Raw genomic sequence first — 26,878 nt, forward strand, 5'->3', positions numbered from 1 at the left:
AAGCTTTCGTGAGCTACAGCTCACTTCATCAGATGCATATCGTGGAAACTGCAGCAGACTTTATATATACAGAGAGAATATGAACCAATACCTCCTCCCACCCCACTTCTCAAGCTGCTAAAAAATTTCAAGCTGATAGATACGTTTTAAGTGCAACCTGTGTACTTATGAATCTGTGGTTTGAAAACAGTACTGTGCACTTTGAAAGTAGTATTAGATACCAACAACCAGGAGTCCTGGATTGAAATCCTGTGCCTGGTACTACAGTGCAAGGCTCCGTTAGCTATATGTATAGAGCTGGAGAGCACTCTCAGGGTGATATGCTGATCTTGGGAAGGAAAGAAAGGTGTTGTTTATGACTTTACATAGAAATAGCTACATTTTCTGGCTGGCTGTGCTCTTGGGTGGAAGAGTCATGGCAACAGCAGATAGGTTTTGGCACAGGTACTAAGGAAGGCAGAGGTTTGACTTGTGACCTAAGCCAGGCTTAGTAGGCTTGGAGCTCTGGCTGCTTCTGCTCTCACATTGTAGAGTATTTTTGGTGGAGAGCCTGTGACCAGACTGACTTCCTCCAGTACAAATTTATTCTTTCCTCCTTCAGTTTTGCCATCTCCTTAGCTAAGCCACTCTACATCTCCAACTTTATTAAATCCCATGTCCTCAATCTCAGCCACCTTTTCACAATCTGTGACTCACTCCTCAGCCTCAGCCATGCCCCTATCTCCATTTCTTTCTCCACACAGTCTCTCGCCAATTTCTTCCAAGAGAAAACTGACAAAATATGATGTGACCTTCCCTCTCCCCTGAGCTTGCCTTCCCTTCCCATCCTACAATTTTCTGGGCATCATCTTTGACTCAGACGTCTTTCTAGGTCCTCATATTCATGCTGTATCTAAATCTTGCTGATTCTTTCTGTGTAACATCCTAGATATTTTCCTATCCATTCACACAGCTAAAACTCTCAACAAAGTACCCCATCTCAGTCACTGCAATGTCCTTCTCTTGGGCCTTGACAAATGCAATCTTTCCTTATTCATATCCATTCAGAATTCTGCTGCAAACATCATTTTCCTAACCCGTCATTTTGACAATCTCATCCCTCCAGTGGCTACTTATATAAGCTATTTATGTTTGATTTCAAGAGCTGTCACAGCCTATCCCCACTCTACCTACCATCTCACATTCACTATCAGTATGTCATCTCCTGCTTCTGATCAGCCCATGATGGCAGCCTTCATCTGAAACTTGTTAAAGTTTCTGACACCTTTGTGCTTTCTCCCATATTGCCCCTCACACTCGGGAGGAGCTCCTCAGAAACCTCCATACATCTCTCTCATTATCCTCCTGCAAATTCCGCCTTAAAATTCTTCTTTTGCATCATGTCTATTAAAAAACCTGGGATGCTGATACCACTGCCTGTGACACTGGCCAATACTGTCTCATTGTTTCCTTGTACTTCCCTAACTGTCTGTATCCATCTGTTTTTCTCTTGTCTTACACTTAGATTGTAAGCTCTTGAGGCAGGGACCTTCTTTTTGTTCTGTGATTGTACAGAACCTAGAACAGTGGGGTTCTGGTCCTAGGTGCTACCGGGCTGCTGGGTACCCACAGCTCCCATTGAGCTTTATCCCTTCTCAGCATCATGGCATTGGATAATATTTTAATGGTTGTTTTCAAACTAATTGCAGTAAATGGGTGTTTGGCATTAGCATGAAAAAGAAACTTCACCATCAAACAGGTTGCTTATTAAGAAATATCAGGGCCCTCATGCTGCAGTGTGGAGGCTGGTGTGGGAAATTAATGTTTAATGAGAATTTACCGTTTTCTGAGTAATTTTTCTGGTTGACGATCTGGCCGCAGACTAGTCTGCAATTGCTTTTTGTTCACGTGTGACTGCCTCTGTTTGTCTGAGATACAAATCAATAAACCAAGACCACAAATTTAACCATGGAAACCACTGAATTTACATGATGCAGAGGCCAGTAGTGTGCTGTGCTGCACGAATAGAAGTACATTGTGTCAGGTGAGGGGAACGTACACAAACCTCTGGAAATGCTGTGATAAGAAGGCTCCTACCTCTCAACCATCCAGTTCAGAATACTGCTAATGGCCCCAATGTTGTTTCTCCTGTCTCCCTCCATTGAATCCCTCCCCGCCTTCTCTGCCCATTCGTACTTCCTTTCTTCCATATCCTTGATGCTCACAGTGCAGGAGCACCATGTGTGTCCCAGGGCCTATCCCTCAGAATGCAAATCAAGGAAGCAGAGCAAATGCAATGGTGTGGGAGCTGCGAGCTATGCAACTACATTGCAGAGTTGAGTGGCAATGGAAGATAACCAAAGAAAAGGCCGTTTTTCTCCTCCTCCAAATGTAGAAACATTTAAATTAACTTGCAAAAAGGGCATACCAGGCATGGACACTGTGGGGCTTAATTAACAGGCAGCTGCCTTCCCCCCCTCCTGGTTGCTAGAAGCTGCTGTCCAGGCTGCATCTAGATGGGATGGGCAGCTGAGTGTGTGTCTCTAGTTGTAGGGTTTAGTTTTGGTATCAAAGGGTTGGATGAGCATCTGAACTGATCCTGCACTGACCCTATGTTCATTTCATGGAGGAGGGGGAGACGTTAATACGTATTTTTGCTTTTCTCAGCATGGCCATACACATATTTTCGTAATGCTGAGGCTGGTTTTGTGCATGCTCTCATGTGGTTTTGTAACAATACATGGGGTCAGGACTTCTAGTGTGAAAGTTTTTATCTGAAATACCCTTTGTATTGAATTGCATGCCATTCAACTTAACTTGGAAGGACAAGGTTCTCTGTTGACCCTGCCAGGATTTTATTTCTAGAGACACCAAATATTTGAACCCTGATGCTAGACTACTAAGCCACCCTGTCTACTAAGGAATAAGTGGGATATTGGCTCTTCCTGGTTCATCTATGTTTCTTTTACTTGTTCTTTTGTATTTTTGTCACAATTTTCCTGGATTCTTAACCAGCAGGAGCAGTCAAGGCAGTAGGTCTGTAGAATAGTTAACCACTACTGCTTCAGATAAGCAAAAGGAAACAACATGAGAGACTCTTCCGACTCTCTACCCACCTGAACCTGCTACCCCTACAGCCGCCTTAGCTGGGAGAGATCAGAGATGGATCTCTTTGGCTGGCCAATAGCTTTTTATGCTGTAATATATGGCATGAAGTGCCTCTATGTGACATTAAAGAGCTCTATTTTGTCATAGCTATACATTTAAAATAAATAAACATTTATTAAGCTTTCCTACAATTGGGACACAGACATTAATATTAAAGTCGTTAAGGATGGTAAACATTGATATGTCTTAAAAATAAGGAAGCGGTGGAACTCTTGAGGAAATGTCTTATATGTTACATGTTTACTGAAATTGAATGAAAGGTGATTTGGCAGGGGAAAACACCTTAAGAATTTTTACTTGCTTGAGTGTTGGTAATACCAGTCTGGGACATGACAGCTTACCTGTTTTTAGCAAGCAGAGAAAACTGACCCTTCACGGTTTTTTCCAAGACAGTCCCAGTTCAGTTAATTGTTATAGTCAACTTTATCTTTCTTTTTCAGAAATCTGCTCTCCCCTTAAAGCAAGGTGACTGGTAGTGCTATGGGAGTTGAGGGTGCTCAGCACCTTTCAGGATTAGGCCATTTATTTGAGATCAGCTAAAGCAAACTATTGTAGCATTGTGTATTAAACCAGATTTTGGTTGAGGTGTTCAAAGTGGCAGAGACATTAAGGCTAAAACCTCAGAGGAAGAGACCAAATTGGTATTTGGTTTTCCATAAAATCCAGGCAGAGTACACACAAGAACAGTACAACAGCTTCAGCAGCATGAGCTTCGGGTAGGAATTCCTCAGATCTGAGAAATGTATGCCAAGAAACAATTTTATCATTTTCAGGGGCTCTTCTTCCAGTAGGTGGAGATAGATGTAAATTAAATATTGGTGCAGAATGGTCTAGACATCAAATGTGTAGTTAAAAGTTCTTGCTAGGGCATATAAACAAAGTATTGATGCAGTTTTAGAAACTCACATGGTGTTGGCTGCTTAGACACTATTTGAAAATCATGATTAGTGAACCTTTTGCTGTTGATCACTAAAAGATATAGCAACTGCGACACATTAGTTGTACAATAAGAAGAAATACTGTTTAGTCATCTGGTTACACATTGAACAGGAAAGTGCAGGTGACTAAAGGAGGGGAATTGTTGGTGTTTAGTCTGAAATGGTTGGTGGGCTCAGCATGATGAAAGCACAGCTTATCCAGATCTGCCTAAGATTAAGCACTACTTTATACTCGATGTACCAAGGGCACCAGACAGGAAGCACTACATAAAATTTGTCATTGTTTCTTATTGCGTATACAATGGGGAAGAAATCCCTTCACTAAGAATGGCCATCATTCACTGGGAGATTTCACTACCCCGAGGAATAATAAGTTTACAGTTCATTCATGCAATAGCTCTCACATCATTATTTAACAAATGCTTCATGAAGGACTTTCTTTTGTGATGCAACTGACATTTATAGACATTTTATTGTCATATATTCAATGGTTTAAAAACCTGGGAACTGTAGTTTATTTTCACTGAGGGAGAGTTTTCACAGCTGGTTGAATTTCTTTCAACAATAATTAAGAAAATCTAATGTAAACTAAAGCATGTAAAATATTAACTGAATTGAATGTGAGAGGGACTAGTCCTTACATCTGTTCTTGCACTGAAGATTTACTGAGGAATAAACAAAGACTGGCTGTGATTTATAACTTAGTGGAAATTTCAGGGTTGGAAGAAATATAGGAATGAATTAATGCTGGAGGTAGGTGGAAAACTAAACTTTCTCTGGATTCACTTTTACAGTGATAGCACTGTTTACAACTTGTCTTTCCCAAAAGGCACACAGTAAGTCCTCGCTTAATGTTGTAGTTATGTTTCTGAAAAATGCAACTTTAAGCAAAATGATGTCAGAATCCAATTTCCCCATGAGAATTAATGTAAAGGGGGGGGAAGAGGGTTTAGGTTCTGGGGAAATTTTTTCACCAGACAAAAGACTACGCGCGCACACACTGTAAGTTTTAAACAAGCTATTTAATACTGGTACACAGCGATGATGATTGTGAAGCTTGGTCGAGGTGGTGAAGTCAGAGGGTGGGGTATTTCCCAGGGAATGCCTTGCTGCTAAATGATTAACTAGCAATCAGCTGAGCCCTCAAGGGTTAACACACTGTTGTTAATGTAGCCTCACACTCTACAAGGCAGCATGGAGGGAGGGGAGACAGCATGGCAGATGGAGACACACACCGTGTGTGTGAGAGAGATGTGCATTGCCCCTTTAAGTACGCTGACATCACACTAAGTACACTGCCTTTTTAAGTAGATCAGCAAGTTGAGACAGCAGCTGCTGCCAGCAAACTCCCTCCATCCTGAGCCCTGTCATTGCCCCTCCCCCCGCTCTATGGAAATGGAGTAAGCAGGGGAGGGGGACACCCTGAAATTAGCGCGCCCTTCCCTCCTCTCCCCACACAGCAAGCAGGAGGCTCTGGGGAGCAGCACATGGCAGTGGGGGTAGGGACAGCTGAACTGCTGACAGTTGCTAGCCTGCTAGACGGCTGCCGGCGTAGGGAATGGGGAGCTGATAGCGGGGCTGCCGGTCCATGCTGGTTCCAAGCCCCCACCAGCTAGCTCCAATGGGCTGCTCTTTCGTCAAGCAGTGGACAAAGCAGGCGGCTGCCAAAGGACATTATAAGGGAGCATTGCACAACTTTACACGAGCATGTTCCCTAATGGAGCAGCAACGTGACAAGATTAACCGGGATGACTTTAAATGAGTTAGTTACTGTACAGAAAAAATCAGGTAATATTTAAAATCTCATTATTGATATTTGCAGTTTAATAAATTTGCTACACATAATTGAACAAAAACATCCTGCATGTTCATAGTGCCATGCCAAGCAAAATTAAAAAAATAATTTGAAAGAAAATACCCTTTCTTAGTAGGACTGTTGATTAATTGCAGTTAATTCATGTGATTAACTCGAAAAAATTAATCGCGATTAACGGCAGTTTTAATCGCACTGTTAAACAGACTACCAATTGAAATTTATTCAGTATTTTGGATGTTTTTGTACATTTTCAAATATACTGATTTCAGTTACAACACAGAATACAAAGTGTATACTGCTCATGTTGTTACAAATATTTGCACTGTGAAAATGATATAGTATTTTTCAGTTCACCTCATACACGTACTGTCGTGCAATCTCTTTATCGTGAAAATACAACTTACAAATGTAGATTTTTTTTGTTATATAACTGCACTCAAAAACAAAAAATTGCCAAACTTTAGAGCCAACAAGTCCACTCAGTCCTACTTCTTGTTCAGCCAATCCCTAAGACAAACAAGTTTGTTTACATTTGCAGGGATAATGTTGCCCACTTCCTATTTACAATATCACCAGAAAGTGAGAACAGGCATTTGCATGGGACTTTTGTAGCCGGCATTGCAAAGTGTATTTAAGTGCCAGATATGCTAAACATATGGTTGGGGAGCAACCCCATGTTCCAAGTGTCCTTCAGCTGCCAGGAACTGGGACCGGACAAGAGGATGGATCACTTGAAATTGCCTTGGTCTGTTCATTCCCTCTGAAGCTTCTAGCACTAGCCACTGTCAGAGACTAGGCTAGATGGACCACTGGTTGGACTGAGTATGGCCATGCTTATTAAGTTCAAGGATCAAATGGGAGAATTTGGAGAAAAACAACAAAAATGTTTAAGTACTAGAGAAACTGTTTTATGAAGAAAGATTAAATGTGCCTTGGCTAAGTGAGGACTCTGAGCAGAATACAAGAACTGTTCACAAGTATTTGAAGGGTATAAGAGTAGACAGAAATACTCTGGAGTTTTACAGTAGGTGTGTAACTAGAGCTAACCTGTTTGCTAGGGCTAAAAAAAAAAAAAAGACTAAATAAGAGGAGAAAAACTGACAGTGAGATCTATTAGACTGTGAAATAGCCTCTCTCCGGCAAAGTGGTGGAAGGACTAGAAATTTAAACAAAGCACCATGCAGTGTACTGCAGGGAACGGTGGGCCAACAGGGTTTTTCGTCTCTCATTTCTATTATTTGTAGGGGAACAGGTGTGACCGAACATTGTACATTACAATAATGGCAAAATGTTATATTGTCTAATATATAGAGGTTGTTAAATTTTATTCTTTTTTTTTTTAAGGCCTCTTCCTTATCTTAGGCTTGATGCTGTACCCTGCAGGCTGGGGCTGCCAGAAGGCAATAAGCTATTGTGGACATTATGCTTCTGCTTATAAACTAGGAGACTGCTCACTGGGCTGGGCCTTCTACACAGCTATTGGTGGCACTGGTCTGACATTCATCTGTGCCGTCTTCTCAGCACAGGCAGAAATTGCCACATCTAGTGACAAAGTGCAAGAAGAAATTGAAGAGGGGAAAAACCTTATCTGCCTCCTTTAAATACAATGGAAAAAAGATCGATCAGTGCCTGGGAAACACTGACTTCAGACTGTTTTGCTTTTAAATGACTTGATAAAAGGATCCACTTACCTGTTTTCACAATTTGTGTGATTAAGCCTTGAACTACTGAACATTCTATCACTTGCTGGGCGATGAGGACCAGAGAAAGGAGGATCTCAAGCAAAGAGAGTGTAGATATGTGGGAATTCTTGGTATGACTACATTGTCAGGACTCAGCAGAATATACAACTTGAGAGCGAGGCGGGGGAGTGTATATAGTGAACAAACATTGTAATATACCTGACAATTTCTGATTTTATCAGATTGCATTCTCCACCTTGGTCACTTTGAAGGATCTGAATTAAAATAATAAAAGCCAGCACATTTCTACTATGTACAGGACTAGCCTATTTAATCAGGTTTTGTTTTCAAGGGCTTCAATCACTTGTGAAGGTTTTATTGCCATCTGGTTTGGTACTATAGTTAATATGGTGGTGCTTTTTGATGAGTTTTAAAATTACTTAAAGCACAACTGGGTTCTTTTGGATAATTAAATGCATGACAAAGAGAACAGGGTTGACATTAAGACCTTGCTAAAAGTCATATAAACTGTAAAGAAAGTGAGGTGGGGCTCAAATTATTTAGTTTGTTCTGGCATGAAGTATCCGTTACAAGTGGTAGGTACATTATATTTTAGCAGCTAGATTTGAAGTTAAATTATTTTTGTTTCATAGCAGAGCCAGGGGAACGGTCGTTACCCTGGAGTTTACCTATATAAAATAAAAATGGTAGAAATAATGTTTTAGGATCTAATGAGTGAAACACTGAACTTTGGATACACAAATGGTGCCTTTACTAGAAATCCCAGGAATCCTCAATATTTAGGAAAAACACTATATTCTCTCAGCAGCACAACTGACAGGGTTATTTTGTGAATGCCAACAAGTGTTGACACTCTTCAGTAAAAATATGAACTGTATGTTGGGTTTACAATTACAATAGTTCTCTGTTTGCCAAAAGAAACCTCATTCCCAGTCCACAGACCAGTGTCTTAGAGCCAGTTTAGTCTGTAACAGACGTTCACTCTGCAGGAGACAATGCCAAATTCTAAATGTTTGTGGGAAAACCTTTTCCCACTCTTTTTAACCACATTTGGTATGGACCCATTTCCAGCACAATCAGCAGAAGCAGAAATATGGCTTGCCACGAGTGACATTCCTTTCCAAAATGCGTTCAGTTCAGTCATAATACTTGTGGTGTTTCTCCAGTTACTAGAATTATTCTGAGAGCATATTAGAAGAAAGAATACTGTACTGCCTTGGGGATACATGAGCACAAAATAGATAAACTGTTTTAAAATTTCCAATCAAATATCAAGTGAATAGTTATTTCATGGTGGTGGTAAAATACTATTAGGCACTGAAGGCTGCTGAGCCTATTGTTAAAAAGGTGTCTGCAAGTTTATCCATTTTTCTGTAATGTTAAAAATCAAATAACTTCTGCAGACAGAATGATTAGCCTCCGGATTACAAGACTGATTTGTTGTCGAGAACACCAAATTTGTATAGAAACGTGAAGGTTTTGTGTTCTTATTTTTGCGGCATCTTTCCTGACCTAGAGCTGAGGGAAATGCAGCTTGCATTAACCATGCACAGTCTTACCATTGTTATACCATTAAATGTAAAAGGTTTCTTTGGAGCACATATGGTCCCTATGCTTTTTGAACTCTTTATCCGCTCCTGTGGAAGTCTCCTTCCCAGGAACAGTTCTTTAGAAATTATTGATCTGTGTGAGATTCTAGTGAGTGCCCAGGCTTCAACTATAAAGGTTTAAAAAGACAATGTTGTCATCTTTTTAATAAATGGATAGTTTGTAAACTCCAGCTGCTAATGATGCTGCCTCTAATAAGTTAAATCAATTAATTTACTTTTTGAAGTGGAATAATTTTGTTCTGGTCTGTTCCTGATAAACCAGACATGTTACTTTGGACCCATTAAATTGATAGGTTGTAGTAGTGATCCATAATCAATGTGCTGGAGTGCCAGAGTCCCTGCTTCTCTGTAAATACAAATCCAAGACCCCTATTTAGCAGTGCTGCTGACACCTCTGTTCTCCTGTGCACATTCCCGATGTCGGGGCAGAATGATGTGGAAAGCGTTATGCTAGCCACAGGGCAAAACTTCCCCTTGGTAATATTTAATTTTCTTTTTCACCACTGAATTGTGAGAACCCAGCCTTTCCTCTTGTTAATCCAGAATTCACACTTGAGAAACCTGTGTTTTCCCCCCCTCCCAATCCCACTGCACTCTTAGACAAGATTTTAAAACGGGTAACTCACTTTTCTTTTAAATATTTAACATAATAAAATAAAGTTATGGGCTGGAACCATTTATGCCAAGTGTCTGCATAGAGCAAGATTTCCTTTTAAACCACTTGCAAAAATTGGTGAGTTAGAGCAAAACTGTAGCCACGGCATCATAATGTCTTATTTGAAACTGTGCGCCTTTGAAATATGTTTCCTTGTACATGCGAAGTATACCTTATGAAGCACACCTCCAAATTTTCAACCATATTATTTGTATGTGGATGAATCCTATTAAAAAAAACCTTGTAAGAACCTTCTACCAAGGTTATTGCTTGTTCACAGCTGCTACTACTTTAGAGCCCCCCCACCCATTGGAATGTGCACAATACAAGCTGGGGCACTAAAACAGCTGTGATACAGAACTTTTAACTAAAGGGAGTCTTAAGTGCTGTGAACAACACATGGAATTGGGGTGAAGATAAATTATATATATATTTTTAATGTTGTAATTTGTTTTTCTTTAGGAAGATAGTATGCTGTTAAAAATAATCAATGCCACCAAATCATGACACTCTTAATAATATAGTGTCACAAATACGTTAAAAATCCAAGTACTATATTAATCAATGACAGATTACGGTTTTCAAAGGTGTCATGCAATGCTTAACTGAACTGGTTTGGACCATGCATGCCCCATGTATTGTGTGAATTAAAAAAAAGCAGTGAACAATGTATTATTAGGCCATAACTATGTTAAGTCTTTACAGTACTGAAAATATTAATGTTGGGTTTTATAGTACTGTGCATAAAATATTTATTTTGCATGTGTTTTTCTGAATTTGTAAGGGAAGTGGACCAGCTTCTATTATTGTACTAGTATAACATCAAACTGATCTAATCAACTCAACAGGTCATACTCATTGACTGGCATAGATGGAAGACATGGTAGGATAATAAGTGATAAGATGGCTTTATTATTACATACAGATTTTCTTAATGAGTGGGTCACATTTTAAAACTCATTAAGTTTGATGGCTGCTGTTCCTGAATTTTAGTTCCACCAGAACAGTGGCCTTCCCAAGACATTCTATGAAAATCATTTTTCTTTTGTCAGCTTCAGGCATGTTTAATTAGTTTCATGATGGGCCATATAGCATAACTGCTTCTTAATGTACATGTAGTGCTTAGGTGCAAGGAATGGTTGATGTGGCATCTTTAAAAAAAAAAAAAAAAAAAAAAAAAAAGCTGTCTAACTCCCTCAAAATTGTAACATACTAACTTTGTAAATTTTTTTAAAGATAGAAATATTCTTTAAACATCTGTGGTTTGATCACCTTTGTAAACATATATTCTGTAAAGTGCCATAGTTATTTTTGGAGTATAGCGTATTTAAATATATATATACACAAATTTGTGTGAGATGTGCAATAATATAAGTGGGTTTTTTTTTAAAATGTGATATGCTTTAAAAAGGGACTGCCAAGTGAAGAGTGGTTGGAATTTTGTTTTTGGACAAACTTATTGCTACTTGAGAGTAATGCTAGAGGAAATAGGATACCATTGATTGTAGTTTAAAGGTTTATCTAAAATTTCTTTTCTAGATTCATTTGAAATACTCACATCTGGGTAATCCAGGCCTGATTTATTTATAGCCTTAAATTCCAACTGTGAAGCTGCACACCTGCACTGTAATTAACACCTAGGAGTTGAAAAGCTCAGCACTGCTTGATAATGTCTCTCCGTGTGCTCTCTAGACTACTAGGCACTGCATCAACATTGCTAATAGCTACAGTCTGGTTCTCTAGTACCATCTTTTTGCCTAACGAACACTTACTTAGGCACCTCTTGGTCTGGGGAATTTCAAATAGATCATTTAAATTTTGTATTAGTATTCAATGCCAGAATTTCCCAGTTTTAAAGAAAATTTGACTTCTGCATTTAAAGCCAATGGTGGGGGAAGCCTGCTACAGCAGGAGTCATCACTGGCTCTGTGGTGAAGGCAGTGCCCCACCAAACAACTGGGCAGTAACTGTATATGCTGCAAAAACTGAATAGGAATGTAGGCTGTGGTTAATCACCTATCCATTGTTCGTTTGTGGTACTGCTGTTGAGTGACCAGTGCTTTGTGTAATGTTTTTCAGCACTGTATCATAGAATATCTGGGTTGGAAGGGACCTCAGGAGGTCATCTAGTCCAACCCCCTGCTCAAAGCAGGACCAATCCCCAATTTTTGCCCCAGGTCCCTAAATGGCCCCCTCAAAGATTGAACTCACAATCCTGGGTTTAGCAGGCCAATGCTCAAACCACTGAGCTATCTCACTGACTAGGTACCCAGTAATATCTGTTTTTATTATCTAAAGCTGACTTATAGTGGAGTTTGTAAACTAAATTCTTATTACCACAGCTCTGGCCTATCTTAGTTTGAACATGCTTCACTATTTTAAGGCTGATCAAGGTGCATACATTAAGGGATTTATACTTAGAAAATTTACAGTAGAGATTTTGCAGTGATTGTGACACTGTATTTTACCACTTACATATTGATCACTAAGCAGCTGATCTTAAATTGTAGCAATCTTTTATACAAGTTGAATTAAAAGTGATTTTATAATTAAACATAGCTTGAACAACTAATGTATCTGCAAGGTAAAACTACCATGGTTTCTCTTTTGGGGTGGGAAGAGTAAGAAAAGTAGGTTTCAAGGCATGTGAAACACTGACCAATTGTGTGTGTAGTGGCTTTTAAATACTATGATACTAAAGCACTTATTTCTTATCCATAGACTTCAAAGCACTTTATAAAAAGAGGGTAAGTAGCATGTGCATTTTAGAAGTAGGGAAATGGTTAGAACTGGCAACAGAACCCAGGCTTACTCACTCCACCTGTTAAGAGTTTTCTGACACAAACACTTAGCACAAGGTAGGTGACAGTGTAAAGGTTTTTAATTGCACTATTTTAAAGCAGTGGGGTCCAGTTATTTTACTTGAAAAGCCAGAACTGGCTGAAAAGGTAAACATTTCTAATTCTGTTACAGGACAGGACTCAAGCATGGGGTTTAGCTCTTTAGAACCCCATGCTATTTCCAAATGAAGAACCCAGAACTGATAGCAAGGTAGTTCCCAACTCAGCAGAAGCCCCTTTGAGCTACTACTTCACCACTGTAGAGAAGTTAAGGGATATCAGTAACCAGACCTACGGCTTCTTCCTTTTTATGTTAATTTGAGAAACAAAACAACAACCTGTGTCTCTAAAGTATTTCATCTGCTGACTGTACTAAAACTGTACAAGGGCTTGATGTATGTAAATAAAACTAATACGTTTTTCAAAAGAGGTGGTATATAACTTTAACGTAAGGTTAGAGCCCAAAACTCCCTAAAAAGGTTGGTACTAATATAAGATTTCATTATATATTTGAGTGCACAATTGAGGCTCCACAGGTAAGAAGAGTTAAACACACACTCGTGGCTGTCTCATTCCACCTATTGGACAAGCTGAACTTCATTATATACCTTTAAAGAGGCTCATCTATCTGCACCTAAGAGCAACTGCAAACCCCTTGCTTTTTAAAAATATTAAAAACCTGCATGAGACTTTACAGGGGGAGAAGGGTTTTGAAGATGATGGTATCTACATGGCAAAGTAAGTTTAAAAAAACCTTTCATACTGCATGTGGAAGCTCTTCCTTGAATACTTGTGCCTTCAGAGTGATGGTCCCAGAGTGAACTTCACCTAACAGAAAAGTGACAAAATCCATGCTATAAATGCATGGCCATTAGCCACCTTTGAGTATTGCTAAAGACAGTAATGAGATGGAAATTCAGTTGGCCTGGCTGGGAAGGGTAGCAGAGAAGAGAGAAAGCCATATCAACCCAGCCAATTCCAGAACATGTAATTGAAATGAAAAGATGTAACACCTCTTCCTTCTATTTTGAACAAAGAATCATACATACCCCCATTGTCTAATTCTTCCCTGAGAAACATCAAAAAGACATGCCATGGAGCTAACAGCCCTTCACCAATACTATAAAAAGTTCCCAATTGCACTGCCAGCACCCAAGGGATGGGCCAAGAACCACAACTGCAGGTAAAGTGTGTCTGACAAGCTGGCCAATGCACAGGTACTTCATATTCACTTCACTAGGCTGGTGTCAATTTTATTTATATACCTTCTTAGCAGCTTCTGCAGCAAGGCTCAAAATTCACACTTTGCAACTACCAGACTCTGAGGATTCCAAGAGCAACCGTGGCAAATTCACAGATGCCTAAAGTGTTCAGAGCCAGCTGATCACCATAACTGATACATCTCTATCCACCCAGCTCTGGCAGTAAAACCCTCTAATCCAGAGAAGTGCTCCCTGCAGCCTAGAGACAGACACCACCAATGTGTTGGCCTTGTGCCCTTAAGCTAAGACAGTACAGAAGCTATAGTCCAACTCTGTTCTAGCAGTGGGCTCAATGGTCAGTCGCTCCAGCACCTTTTTCCTAGCACAATATCCAACTTCAATATCAAAAATTTGCATCTTATTTCCCAATTCAGGATGTGAAAGTTTCCTTAACTGAAACATTATTATGCACAGACAGCCCAGAGGCAGAAGCCAGCACAAACATACAGAAACCTCTCTTGCCCTGTCATGTACATGAATTCCTTGCTTTTGCTTCAAGAGGTGGTGTTATAATATACAATAACAAGGTTAAGGTAGTACAATAAACACTTTACCATACCCGGTCATTACCTGAGGACATACTGTATGACTAATGAAAATGTGAAAAAGTTTTAGCTAGTAACTGTCTATGCTTCTGTTAAGAACTGGCCTTAGAAACAGTTTTATTTTGGAACAAAATTGAATGCTTGCAGAGCTATTCTTCCCTAGACTTCAAATATTTCTCAGAAATGTGTCGTGATTTCCATTTTAGTGCCAATACATAGCTAAGCTATTATCCCACTCCTGAAGTAAATGTACTGTTTCCTTTGTAAATCCATCTAATTTTTCTCCAAAGCAGAAACCCTCACAAAAGCTAATTATGTTTTATTTATTTAATTTTCTTCTTTACTTGTTGGAGGGAAACTTTCGACAGATGTATCTCAATTATATCTGTTCCATTCTGCCCGGTGCTTGATTTGTGAGTGGAATGTTTTCTGTTCACCTTACGAAGCCAGCTAGGACTGGTACACTGAAGAGTAAAACACATATTAGGCTCCCATAAGACAGACTCCCCAGCCCCAATAAATGTTTTGAGAATTGACTACTATTTTTTTTAAAGCAGACAGTTAAACATTTCCAACAAGAATACATGTCCACATGATTGCCAGCAATAAACAAATAGTATGGAATTATTTTGACCTTATTCTTCTGAACAGCATTTATAATAATGAAAACTGAATGAAGGCTTAACTTTTTTTAAAAAATCACCCTTTAACTGCTACAAAGATGAGCAAAATCCTAGGAAGAATTAGATCTAACAATAGGAAAACAAACCTGATTGATAACTGAAACCATGTTTTATTTCACCACCATAGTGCTCAACCACAGCAATCACTGAGCTGACAGATGTACTAAGAAAATTTTCAAACAAAAAATAAAAATGGAGGCAAATACAGCGCCATTTGCAAATCTAGCCTACACGCATAGATAATGTGCAGTTAAAAATCTGGTGGTTTCTGCCTCTCTCCAGAAAAAAATGTTACAGCTAATGCCTCTTTACTGACAGACAGACACAGGCAGAGAGAATGTGTGTTTTTACATGGTTTCCTAGGAAAAGACGACACTGAATATAGCCATAAAATTCTTTCCCAAGGAGGATATAGCTTTAAAGGGAAACTGTCCATCTGTATTTATTTCTGAAACTCTAGGTTTCCTGACAAAACATCCCTTACAATTTTTTAAAAAGTCAAACCATGTAAACCATGCATCTGAAGAAGTGGGTTTTTACCCATGAAAGCTTATGCCCAAAAAATTCAGTTAGCCTTTAAAGGTGCCACCAGACTCCTCGTTTTTGTGGATACAAACTAACACAGCTACCCCTCTGATACTTGACACCATGTAAAGTTTTGTAAGTGTTTTTCTGCCTCCCTGCTGATATTTGTTTCTAAGGGTCTTAGAGAGTGCTCACCTTTCTTTCCCCTCCCCAATTCTCTGCCTTTCTGCTGCCATTTTTTTCCTGGTAAGCCTCCATGGGCAGAGCCTGGGGAGCATACAGTCTCCTCAGGAGCAATGCATGACAGTTCCGTAATCATTCTAATGATGAGCAAGGAAGTGCAGCTATATCATAACTGACTATACACAAAAGTGGGTTTTTTTGCTTTTTATTTTAGCCATTTTAAATATTACTTGTTGTATAGTATACCCAAAACTTTTTAGAGTTGAATGTGCCCCTTTCAAGAAGTTAATCTGCTGCCAAAACGTCTAAATACAGAGTAACAAAGGAAGAGGAAAACAGGGAAAATTGGTGATAGATAATTTCACTACTGTTAGATGTGCAACTGTCTTGAACAAGTCACTTCTGATTGGAAAACTGCCTAGAAAAAATACTGGCTACATATCAGAACAAGAGAATCACTGTACTGTGCATTTGCAAAACACTATTACAGTACAATGGTCTACATCAACTGTCAAGTTAGCTGTTTACAAACCCTTAATATAAGAGGGTAATAAATCCAGTAACATACTCGACATACTAATTATATGAAACTGCAGTAGACAGCAATGTTATACCGTAACACTAGAACAGAAATAGCAGAACAAAATATTGATACAGAAGCATCAATCAGAAAACAGAAAAATAAACAGTAGCAAAACCAATATTATTTTCAGAAGTTTCATTTTACTTCCAGTAAAATCCTAGGTAAGGTTTAATACTTGTAGTTTCATTACGCACTGACAAAACACCTTTTTTTGAGAGAGAGATTTGGTTTGTTTTTAAACTTTCAATGTATAGCACATGTACAAAGTGCTGCAAGCGCTGCTGAAGTTTTCCTTCATACTATTTTAGTAGCCCAAGTCTAGTCAGACTAATTTGTTATTCTGATAGTGGACAGCTTACTTTCCCATTTCAGCAGATTACAGAATTTATATACAGATTGTAAAAACCAAGTGACATTTTTATACAGAGCAGCCTTCCTGCATGTTTACCTGACCTTTAAAAAAAATCCCTATGTTTAAAACTATTCTGAGCAAACAGTATTTTTATTCTATAACCTTGTGTTAATACAATAAATATACAAAACTTGTGAACTACTCAGACATGCAACAGCAGTGGGACAGAATGAGTGTGTTTCTACAGAACCATGACATTCACTAGGATGGCAGAGCATTGTTAGTAATTTACAAAATATACAAACATCCCTCGGATAAATAAATCCAAATCCTAAATTACAGATCACTGACTATTGATATTCCAGTGTTTAAACTTCATACTTTCAACCAAATTTGCCACAATACAACAAAATGACAAATTAAGTGGGGTGCATATTGTGTTAACTGATAGACCAATACCTGTTAAGTAAAAATATTTTAACGAACATCAGCCTTCAGTTCTCAAATCTAAAATGAGAATATTTTTCCTTTGGATCAAATATTCATATATATTAATTTTGTACCATCATGCATTTTTGAGTGCAGAGGTAAACATGGTAAAAATGAAACAACCATATGTATTATATTCTGTAAGAATGTAACTAGGCACATGCCTGTCAGTTTCAAGTTGCATTTTAATAATATCATATGCTGGTAATCTACTATTCTACAGTATGACAATAAATTTAACTGTGAGGATGGTGTCCCTCATACCCCATGAGGGAAAGAAAAAAGCTTAATTCAGGCTAAAGATCCACCCTTAAAGGAAGTCCTTGGTACAATTTTTATATTTGGTTAAGACAACTCACTAAAGTAGGACTTGGATCTAGAGAGGCCTGAAACGTGTTAGCAGATCACAACGCAAACTGTAAAATAAAAGTTCAAATGGAACATTAAAGATCAAACAAATTTTTAAAAAAATTAAACCTCCTCTACTGACTTTCAAAAAGTGCTGGGGAAAAGCTTTAGAATGTCCCTGTTACTGTTATTTCAATTGCATTGTTTACTTCATAGTGAAGAGAATTCTATCTGGAGACAATATAATTATGAACAACAACTTCAGTATAGATCATCATATAATACATTTTTACCATATTTATCTTTACTACTAAAATGGGATTTCGAGAAGTTAAATTACAAATTTAAGTTGTACTTGTAATTTATTTACAGGGACTTACGTATGCAAGTGCTACGCTGCTCAAGGTATTAAGTTGACAACAGGTATTTTTAAAAATGGTCTTATTTTACAATATCCATAAATTGAAGTGAGAAGAATTCCTCTATCAAACCCAAGCCACATTCAGGACATGAGGCCCTCTCTGGGCTTGTCTACACTCAAAATGCTGCAGCTGCACTGCTTCAGGAGAGGTTCTCCTGTCAGCATAGGCACTCCATCTCTCCAAAAGGCAGTAGCTAGGTTGACAGGAGAATTCACCCATTGACCTAGCACTGTCTATACTAGGAAATTAGGTCCGTTTCACTGCATCACTCAAGGATGTGGATTTTTCACACACGAGCAACAGTTATACCAACCAAATGTCCTAGTATACACTAGGCCTTTATAATTTTAAGGTTCAATCTTGCAAACCCTTATTCATATGAGCAGTCACACTGATTTCAGTGAAAGCATTTAGGTAAGATTTGGGGATCAGGTCCTTAGTGATCTCACTTTCTGAAACTGGCATTTTACGATTTTAAACTTAGTCCAAAGTGCTACATATATTATCATTCAATCAACCAACCTACCTAGGAATTTCAAATGGCCTTAAATAGACAGCAACATGATTTTGAAGCAAGAGCTGATTAGGATTTGGAAAATTACTATGCTAAGTTCCAGCATGAATCACGGTGCATCACAGCATCAGTTTAATCTATTAGAAAGACATTCATTTCAACAATGTGAATGTATTTAATTGTATTCTCTCTTAATGGAAATAAAAAATATTTCACTTTTCCAACTCAAAATAGTTAAGTATCTTTCATTATTCAGCTTGAATCAAATCACACATGAAGGCTGAGGTGCGTTAAAAAGAATTCAAGTATGTGTGCCACAGTTTAAAAAGTTTGATTAGAGAAAATATTCCTGTAAAAAAATTCAGATTTTTGGACAAGCAGTAAATAGAGTGACTGACCAAGCTATAGATTTAGTACCACTGGTAAACACTAACTGACACTGGAAAAAAAAGAAAAATCCAACAATCCCTCCCACACAAAAATTTCACTGCATTTAAAAGGGGGCAAACAGCTGGTTATGGAACTATTCTAAAGGTTGATAATTTTTCCGATAACAGAATGTGTTTTTCAGATTGAAATTAAAAATAACAAATATAATCATTTAGCTCTTTGATCAAAACCATCAGTTAACTTCTCTTAACTGTACATGGCATTACACATTCTGGCAGCGAGAATGTCTATGCAATAGCCATTTCTGATTTAGAAGAAAGTATGCCATGAAAACGGATACAAACCAACACTATAATCATAAGTGGTACAGATAAATCCTGGACCAAAACACTAATTCAGCATGGCCAAATATCTCAACAATATTCATGCAAACTTGTAGATTTATATAAAAAAAACCTACTGCCCTAAAAAAAAATTTACATTATCTACCATACTTGTATCTGTCCATCAGCTGCTTAAACTGCCACAGCAGTAGCCAAATCTAAGTCTCAAACTATCAGTCTACTTCTTACAGTAGAAACAGGGAAACAGGCTCTCAGGAACAAAAATAACTGCTCCAAAGTGCTTTCCTTAAGTTAAAACAAAAAAAGATTCCAGAGTGAAATACTAAAAAAAACCCTGTAAATACATTTAACTGATCACAGAAAGTACCATATCAATTTCAGATCCATTGCTGAAGTTTCCACCAAAATATTGCTCCTCCAGAAAATATGGAGAATTATATATCTAGAGTGTACTTAACTTTTTAAAGAGGGCAAAGAAGGTTGGCTGTGGGTTTTTTTGTTTTGATAAATAAACGTATAAAAGGAATAAAACAAGAATTTTTTTCCTGTTTTAGCCCATGCACAGCTGAAGGAGAGACATACATGCTGTGTGTATTTTGAACACAAGTCTTTAGGAATAAAATTAATAAGATGGAAAATAAAGTATAGTCAAAGAGAACTGAAGTGATCTTTGTATTTCACTAAATTTGGTTACCCTTGAAAGCATTTTGAGCTGCACTAGTTGCTGCTGTAGATGCTGCATTTGCTGCAGCTGTTTGTACAGTTTTGTTGGACATCACACCAGTTGCAAACTCTTGCTGAGCTTTCTCAAAACTAGCACCGGTTGTGCGGTATAAGCCGTGCACCTAAGACAGGAAGGGAGAGGAGAGAAACAAAAGTTAATGGAACGATCATAACACTTTTTATCTATATTTGTAGGTGCCACATCAAAAGTCATTAGACAAATTAAATGAATAGAGTGATGGTGAAATTTGATTCTGTTGCCTGCTTGCAGCTGTATGGAGGATAATCAAACAGGTGAACTTTAGTCCCCAGCATCAACAGCAAACATTTGTTGATGTTTTACACCTATGTGCCTTTTAATTGGCATTAAAATAGTAAAATCCTAAACAATTAAAAAATGGAAATATATCAATACAGAAAACCACCTAGTGCAACATTCGACATTAAGTGACAATCAAAATTAAACACTTTAAAAGAAAAGAAGAAGAAATGCTCTTTATGGAAAGTATACTTTAGTCTGCTGTGGTAGCAGGTTTGGCAGCATGAGGCAAATTGCTTAGTTGGGTTAAGATGACTTCATACTGACTGTTTGAAGGAAAGGAGCTTTTGACATGGAAGAGGAGTGCTTCCCAAGAGATGCAGTGAGAGCAATGGGGAAAAATTTATCCCCTGAGCTTCCCCAGGTAATACTGGCAAAACGTTTTTTTCTACTGCTCAGAAACCAGCTATCTATATAAAAAAAATAGGACCTGGCTCTAGCCCATGTTTCTAGCCTGGAGTTGCTTAAGGAATCAGTCTCATCCATGCTCTGACCTTGTCAACACCTTCCCTCTTCCTTCCAATCCACATTTGCAGCCGCTCACCCTAAATCAGTTAAGTATTCCTCCAGTTACTATAAAACACCATCCCTCCTCCTGTTGATTCCCTATTAGATATGAAGACAGAGGGAACATCATCTTTCCTTCAGTGAAGCTTATGAAGGTTTAAGTTCCATCTAATTTGGCTTCTCTCATAAATGTTATTCCATATCAATAAAGATGTAAATAGCTCATGTCCAGATAATCATGTATTCCTGAGGAACCCAACTGTGTGTGGGAGAGAACTGAGTGTGACAGATCAGTGCCATGAGGAACAGCAGGATAGGAGAAAGGGAAACTCATTTTAAAAAGTTATAGCACAGAAATGGGTTATGCTCTTGGAAGGGAAGAAGATAACCACTCGATCTCTCTCTCTGCCATGCCACCTCTGAACTTCTTCCCAAATACCAGCAGGACAGAATCCTTTAAGGATGGCTGAAATCCCCAAAAGATGACCGTCCCTTAAAGATAAGGTAGGAAAACTAGAATGATAACAGAGAGGTCGCCCCTGTATGCATCTGAACACCACATATCTTATTTGGGTATTTTGTGTGTCTAAGTTTATGCCTTCTGTATAGAAGGCAAACAAGAAGGAACTGGGTTCTGCGAACTATATCCTGATCTAGGAAATATTTCTACAGTGCATCTTTCTTAGGAATTTTTATAGCACTTATCACTAGAGTATCTGAGAATGCAATTTTTCAAATGTGGGTGCCTAAAGCTAGGATGCTAAATAAAGGTGGCCTGATTTTCAAGGGTGCAGAGCACCTGCAGCTCCTACTGACTTCCAAAGGGATACGGCTTCAAGAACAGATGAAAATTGCTCAGCACATCTGAAAATCAGGCCACTTATTTAATAGTCTGATTAGTCACCCCATGTTGCAAAATTACAACCAGAGTGCCTGGCACCTCAGTGCAGTGTGTCCTGTCCTTCCACTGGGGCAGGTTTTGTCACAGTCTCTTCTCTCTCCACCACTTCCTGTCTTTACTATCCCCACACTCAAATCCCTCCCTGATAATTTCAGTTTGCACAGACTAAATAGTGTCTTTGTTTTACACAATACACACACACAATGGCAGTATCTTTTGTCTCTGTGGAAACACAAGCAAAAAGATATTACAGAAATGCAGTGAGTACAGGTAAAGCAAAGCACGAAGAGATCTATAGGAATATCACCTAAATCAATCAACTGTGAAGATGCAGGAGAGGACTTCCCTAAAGCAGAAAATTAAAATCTAGATCAGGGAACAGTGGAGTAAGTGGAAGTGTGAAATAGTAAAAACAAAGCAACTTACCTTTTTAAACATAACTAGTGAGATGACAGCAGATGCTGTGAAAAGTGCTGTTATGATTATCATCATAATGCCAACAGGAATACTCTCGTTAAGCCCAGTCAGAGATGAAATCCATCCACTAAAGAAAACAATGACAAACTTTATTACAGTGGTGCACTATATATATTTCCTTTTAAAGAAACCTTTGTAACCTTCTGGTTCTGTTCTGACTTGAGAAAAGTAATGAAAATTATAAAATATAAACGTGGTCAGCTTTATAAAGTAATTTAGAAGTTCAGTTCCTAAATTATGTAGTCTTAAAGCTAGGGCATGTCTACACTACAAACTTTTGCCAATGTAAGTTACATCTGCATAAAGCTGCCGCAGTTAGTATATCGTTTGTGCGCATCCATACTCACCAGGAGTGCTTGTGTCGATACACAGTGCGGAGCAGCAAGGGTAGGTCTTCCAGTGTGCAACTCACCACTGTCCAGCACAATGTCTTTTGGGAACTTTTGGCAATGGATGTGGGGGGGCAAACAGAAGAGTGTCATGCAGGAGTGACTGGAACTCTGGGGCCAAGTTCCCATCATGCACTTTTCTCCACTCCATAATGCCATGTCTATCCCATAATTTTCATGCCTACTTTGAAAAATCCCACAAACCCACGTGGAACTTGTCACTGTCCGCCATCACCGACAGTAGCATGGAGCCTACACTGCTCTACACTACTGTCACAAGCACTACAAGAACAGGCTGCATGATCCTCTGGCATTTACAGAGCCACAAGAAGAGCTATGGGGAACATGACGATTTCCCGGAAGACAGACTGCTATGGGACATAGAGCAAACCAATTCAAAGATTGTTCATGGCATTCATGGAACAGATGCAAACGGTGGAGTGCCACTTCCGGGCCTGAGAAATGGGCACTGACTGGTGGACTGCATCATAACACAGGCTTGGGATGATGAGCAGCCGCTGCAGAATGTCTGGATGCGCAAAGCCACACTCCTGGATCTGTGTACTGAGCTCACGCAAGCAGTCCAGCGTGGGGACACCAGAACGAGAGCTGCATTGATAGTGGAGAAGCAGGTGGTGATCACGCTGTGGAAACTTGCAATGCTGGATGACTGGAAAAAGTCTAATGTAGTGCCCATCTTTAAAAAAGGGAAGGAGGAGGATCCTGGGAACTACAGGCCAGTCAGCCTCACCTCAGTCCCTGGAAAAATCATGGAGCAGGCCCTCAAGGAATCAATTCTGAGGCACTTAGAGGAGAGGAAAGTGATCAGGAACAGTCAGCATAGATTCACCAAGGGCAAGTCATGCCTGACTAATCTAATTGCCTTCTATGACGAGATAACTGGCTCTGTGGATGAGGGGAAAGCAGTGGACGTTTTGTTCCTTGACTTTAGCAAAGCTTTTGACATGGTCTCCCACAGTATTCTTGCCAGCGAGTTAAAGAAGTATGGGCTGGATGAATGGACTATAAGGTGGATAGAAAGTTGGCTAGACTGTCAGGCTCAACGGGTAGTGATCAATGGCTCCATGTCTAGTTGGCAGCCGGTATCAAGTGGAATGCCCAAAGGGTTGGTCCTCGGGCCGGTTTTGTTCAATATCTTCATAAATGATCTGGAGGATGGTGTGGATTGCACCCTCAGCAAGTTTGCAGATGACACTAAACTGGGAGGAGAGGTAGATAGCTGGAGGGTAGGGATAGGATACAGAGGGACCTAGACAAATTCGAGGATTGGGCCAAAAGAAATCTGATGAGGTTCAACAAGGACAAGCGCAGAGTCCTGCACTTAGGATGGAAGAATCCAATGCACCACTACAGACTAGAGACCAAATGGCTAGGCAGCAGTTCTGCAGAAAAGGACCTAGGGGTTATAGTGGACGAGAAGCTGGAGATGAGTCAACAGTGTGCCCTTGTTGCCAAGAAGGCCAATGGCATTTTGGGATGTATAAGTAGGGGCACTGCCAGCAGATCGAGGGACGTGATCGTTCCCCTCTATTCGACATTGGTGAGGCCTCATCTGGAGTACTGTGTCCAGTTTTGGGCCCCACACCACAAGAAGGATGTGGAAAAATTGGAAAACGTCCAGTGGAGGGCAACAAAAATGATTAGGGGACCGGAACACATGACTTATGAGGAGAGGCTGAGGGAACTGGGATTGTTTAGTCTGCAGAAGAGAAGAATGAGGGGGATTTGATAGCTGCTTTCAACTACCTGAAAGAGGATGGATCTAGACCGTTCTCAGTGGTAGCAGATGACAGAACAAGGAGTAAAGGTCTCAAGTTGCAGTGGGGGAGGTTTAGGTTGGATATTAGGAAAAACTTTTTCACTAGGAGGGTGGTGAAACACTGGAATGCGTTACCTAGGGAGGTGGTAGAATCTCCTTCCTTAGAAGTTTTTAAGGTCAGGCTTGAAAAAACCCTGGCTGGGATGATTTAGTTGGGGATTGGTCCTGCTTTGAGCAGGGGGTTGGACTAGATGACCTCCTGAGGTCCCTACCAACCCTGATATTCTATGATTCTATGATTGCTACCTGTCCGTGGTAAATCATTTTGGAGTTGGAAAATCCACTGTGGGGGCCACAGTCATGCAAGTGTGCAGGGCCATTAATCATCTCCTGCTGCACAGGACTGTAACTATCACCAACATGCAGGACATAAAAGATGGATTTGTAACAATGAGATTTCCAAACTGCAGTGGCATGATAGCAACGCACATATCCCTATTTTGACACCAGACCCCCTTGCCACAAAGTACATCAACAGAAAGGGCTATTTTTCTGTGGTTATACAAGCGCTGGTGGATAACCTTGGACACTTCACTGACATCAGTGTTGGCTGGTCAGAGAAGGTGCATGATGTTTGCATCTTTAAGAACACAGGACTGTTCAGAGAGCTACAAGCAAGGACTTTCTTTCCCAACTGGCGGACTACCACTGGCGATATAGAAATGCCAACAGTGATCCCAAGGACCCCACCTACCCTTTACTCTTCTGGCTCATGAAGTAATACACCAGCCATCTGGACAGCACCAAAGAAAGATTCGAGTACCATCTCAGCAGGTACAAAATTACAGTTGAATGTGCTTTTGGTAGATTGAAGGGGAAATGGTGTTGTTTACTCCTAAGACGATCTCAGTGAGAAAAATATCCCAATGGGTACAGCTGCCTGGAGTTCACAATTGTTACCAGAGCAGTCAGTGTTGAGCATTGTGGGAGAACTGCTAGAGGACTGGTGGAGTCGACACAAGTAATGTGTTGTCTACATCTCTGCTGCATCAACCTCAGTACATTGATCATGACTCAACACTGCACGTGGAGGTAGTGTTACTATATCAGCATAATGGAGAACTTACATCGGTGGGAGAAAAATTTAAGTGTAGAAACATGCACAACTAGGTCAGTGCAAGGCAGCTTATGTTGACATAATTTTGTAGTGTAGATGAGGTCTTAAGACTAAAAAAAAACTTTTCAGATTTTTAGACAGGATGTTACTTTTTTTTAAACTCTTAATGAAGAATGGTGAAATATAAATTCACATAAAGAACTGTTTATCTATTCTCTGATCAATAAAATGTTTAAAAAAAACACACCAGATTATTTTACTGAATAGCATTAAACTAGTTTGCAGCAGTATAACTAAAGAAACAAAGGATTGATGAAAATGCTGGTAATGTCAACAAGTCCCTGTCTGACAGTTTCCTGCCTTTCTTCTTAACTACTGAGCCCTTAGGGTGGTCATCCTCATTGAGGGCAGCATGGCTTTAATTCCATTGCATTCACTGAAAGAGAGTATCTTTTCCAAGAGCAGCCTCCCTTCCACTTGCTAAGGTTTTGAGGAAATGGCAGCCACCGTAACTCATGGCAGTCTGTGGCTTCACTCCTACTGAAAAACATGGAACACAGGGGAGAGCTTTTCAAGGCGCTGTCTCATTCACATGCAACCACTACATTAGAGATAGCATCACTGAAGTGAAAAAGAATTTCTCACCAAAATAAACTGGATAATCTTATGGTAAAACAAAGTAATTTGAAACTAAAGTTAACATCGATCTCTGCAATCTCAATTGTAGACTTTTTTTTATGAACAGCGAAAACCAGGTAATGGACAATATAATGCAAAACTCAAAATCACAAAAGTCAGGAAATAAAGAGTGCACCTACATACCTACATGTCACCTTATCATAAATATACACCCCACAGACATTCACAAGCACATGCTGTCCATTCCCCTATCAACCACAGTCACTAAGGTCATATCCATACAACATTAATTCTGCCTTCTGTATACTATAGTATTATCAACCTCAAGAGACCAAAAATAATGATTCAGACTTAAACAAAAACCCCACCACAATATAGTTTGGGCCAAAAAAATCATATGAATTAAAAAAAAAAACAACATTTTTTGTTTTGTTTTTTTTTTGGAAAGGAGGGCGTCTGCCTTGATTTTTTAACTCCCCCTTCCTATATCCTCTGTGTATGTGACAATTAGTGTTGCCCAGTTCCCCAAATTTATTGGGCAAGCTAACTTTGTTCCTACTGAAGAAACCTCTTCAGTGGAGCACCCTAGCCCCATCCTCATCAGTTCTGCATCCCCAGCCTCCTCTCTGCGCCTCTTGGTTCTCTTCACTCTTCTCAACCTTTTCCAGGCTTAGGAG

General features: G+C 39.4%; 2 protein-coding genes across 5 annotated transcripts in view; one reads left to right on the top strand and one right to left on the bottom strand.

Annotated features, from left to right (window-relative positions):
• Positions 1-11,040, top strand: part of LHFPL2 (LHFPL tetraspan subfamily member 2) — a 188,897-nt gene extending 177,857 nt beyond the window's left edge. For both annotated transcript variants that reach the window (XM_073344155.2, XM_078852784.1), the window contains exon 4: positions 7,246-11,040. In XM_073344155.2, the coding sequence (XP_073200256.1) occupies positions 7,246-7,502 (257 nt within the window). In that variant the 3' untranslated portion in view covers positions 7,503-11,040. The remainder of the gene's footprint in view (positions 1-7,245) is intronic.
• SCAMP1 (secretory carrier membrane protein 1) overlaps positions 3,661-26,878 on the bottom strand; it is a 101,444-nt gene continuing 78,226 nt past the window's right edge. Inside the window, exons 8-10 of one of the 3 annotated variants that reach the window (XM_073344152.2) lie at positions 22,226-22,343; positions 20,044-20,194; positions 3,661-14,980 (exon numbers count right to left, since the gene is read on the bottom strand). In XM_073344152.2, the coding sequence (XP_073200253.1) occupies positions 14,967-14,980; positions 20,044-20,194; positions 22,226-22,343 (283 nt within the window). In that variant the 3' untranslated portion in view covers positions 3,661-14,966. Of the gene's footprint in view, positions 20,195-22,225; positions 22,344-25,807; positions 26,103-26,878 lie in introns of those variants that run through there. The other 2 variants (XM_073344151.2, XM_073344153.2) reach the window with 2 other exon arrangements.

This window comes from Lepidochelys kempii, chromosome 5, assembly GCF_965140285.1.
Source record: "Lepidochelys kempii isolate rLepKem1 chromosome 5, rLepKem1.hap1, whole genome shotgun sequence".
Lineage (NCBI taxonomy): Eukaryota > Metazoa > Chordata > Testudines > Cheloniidae > Lepidochelys > Lepidochelys kempii.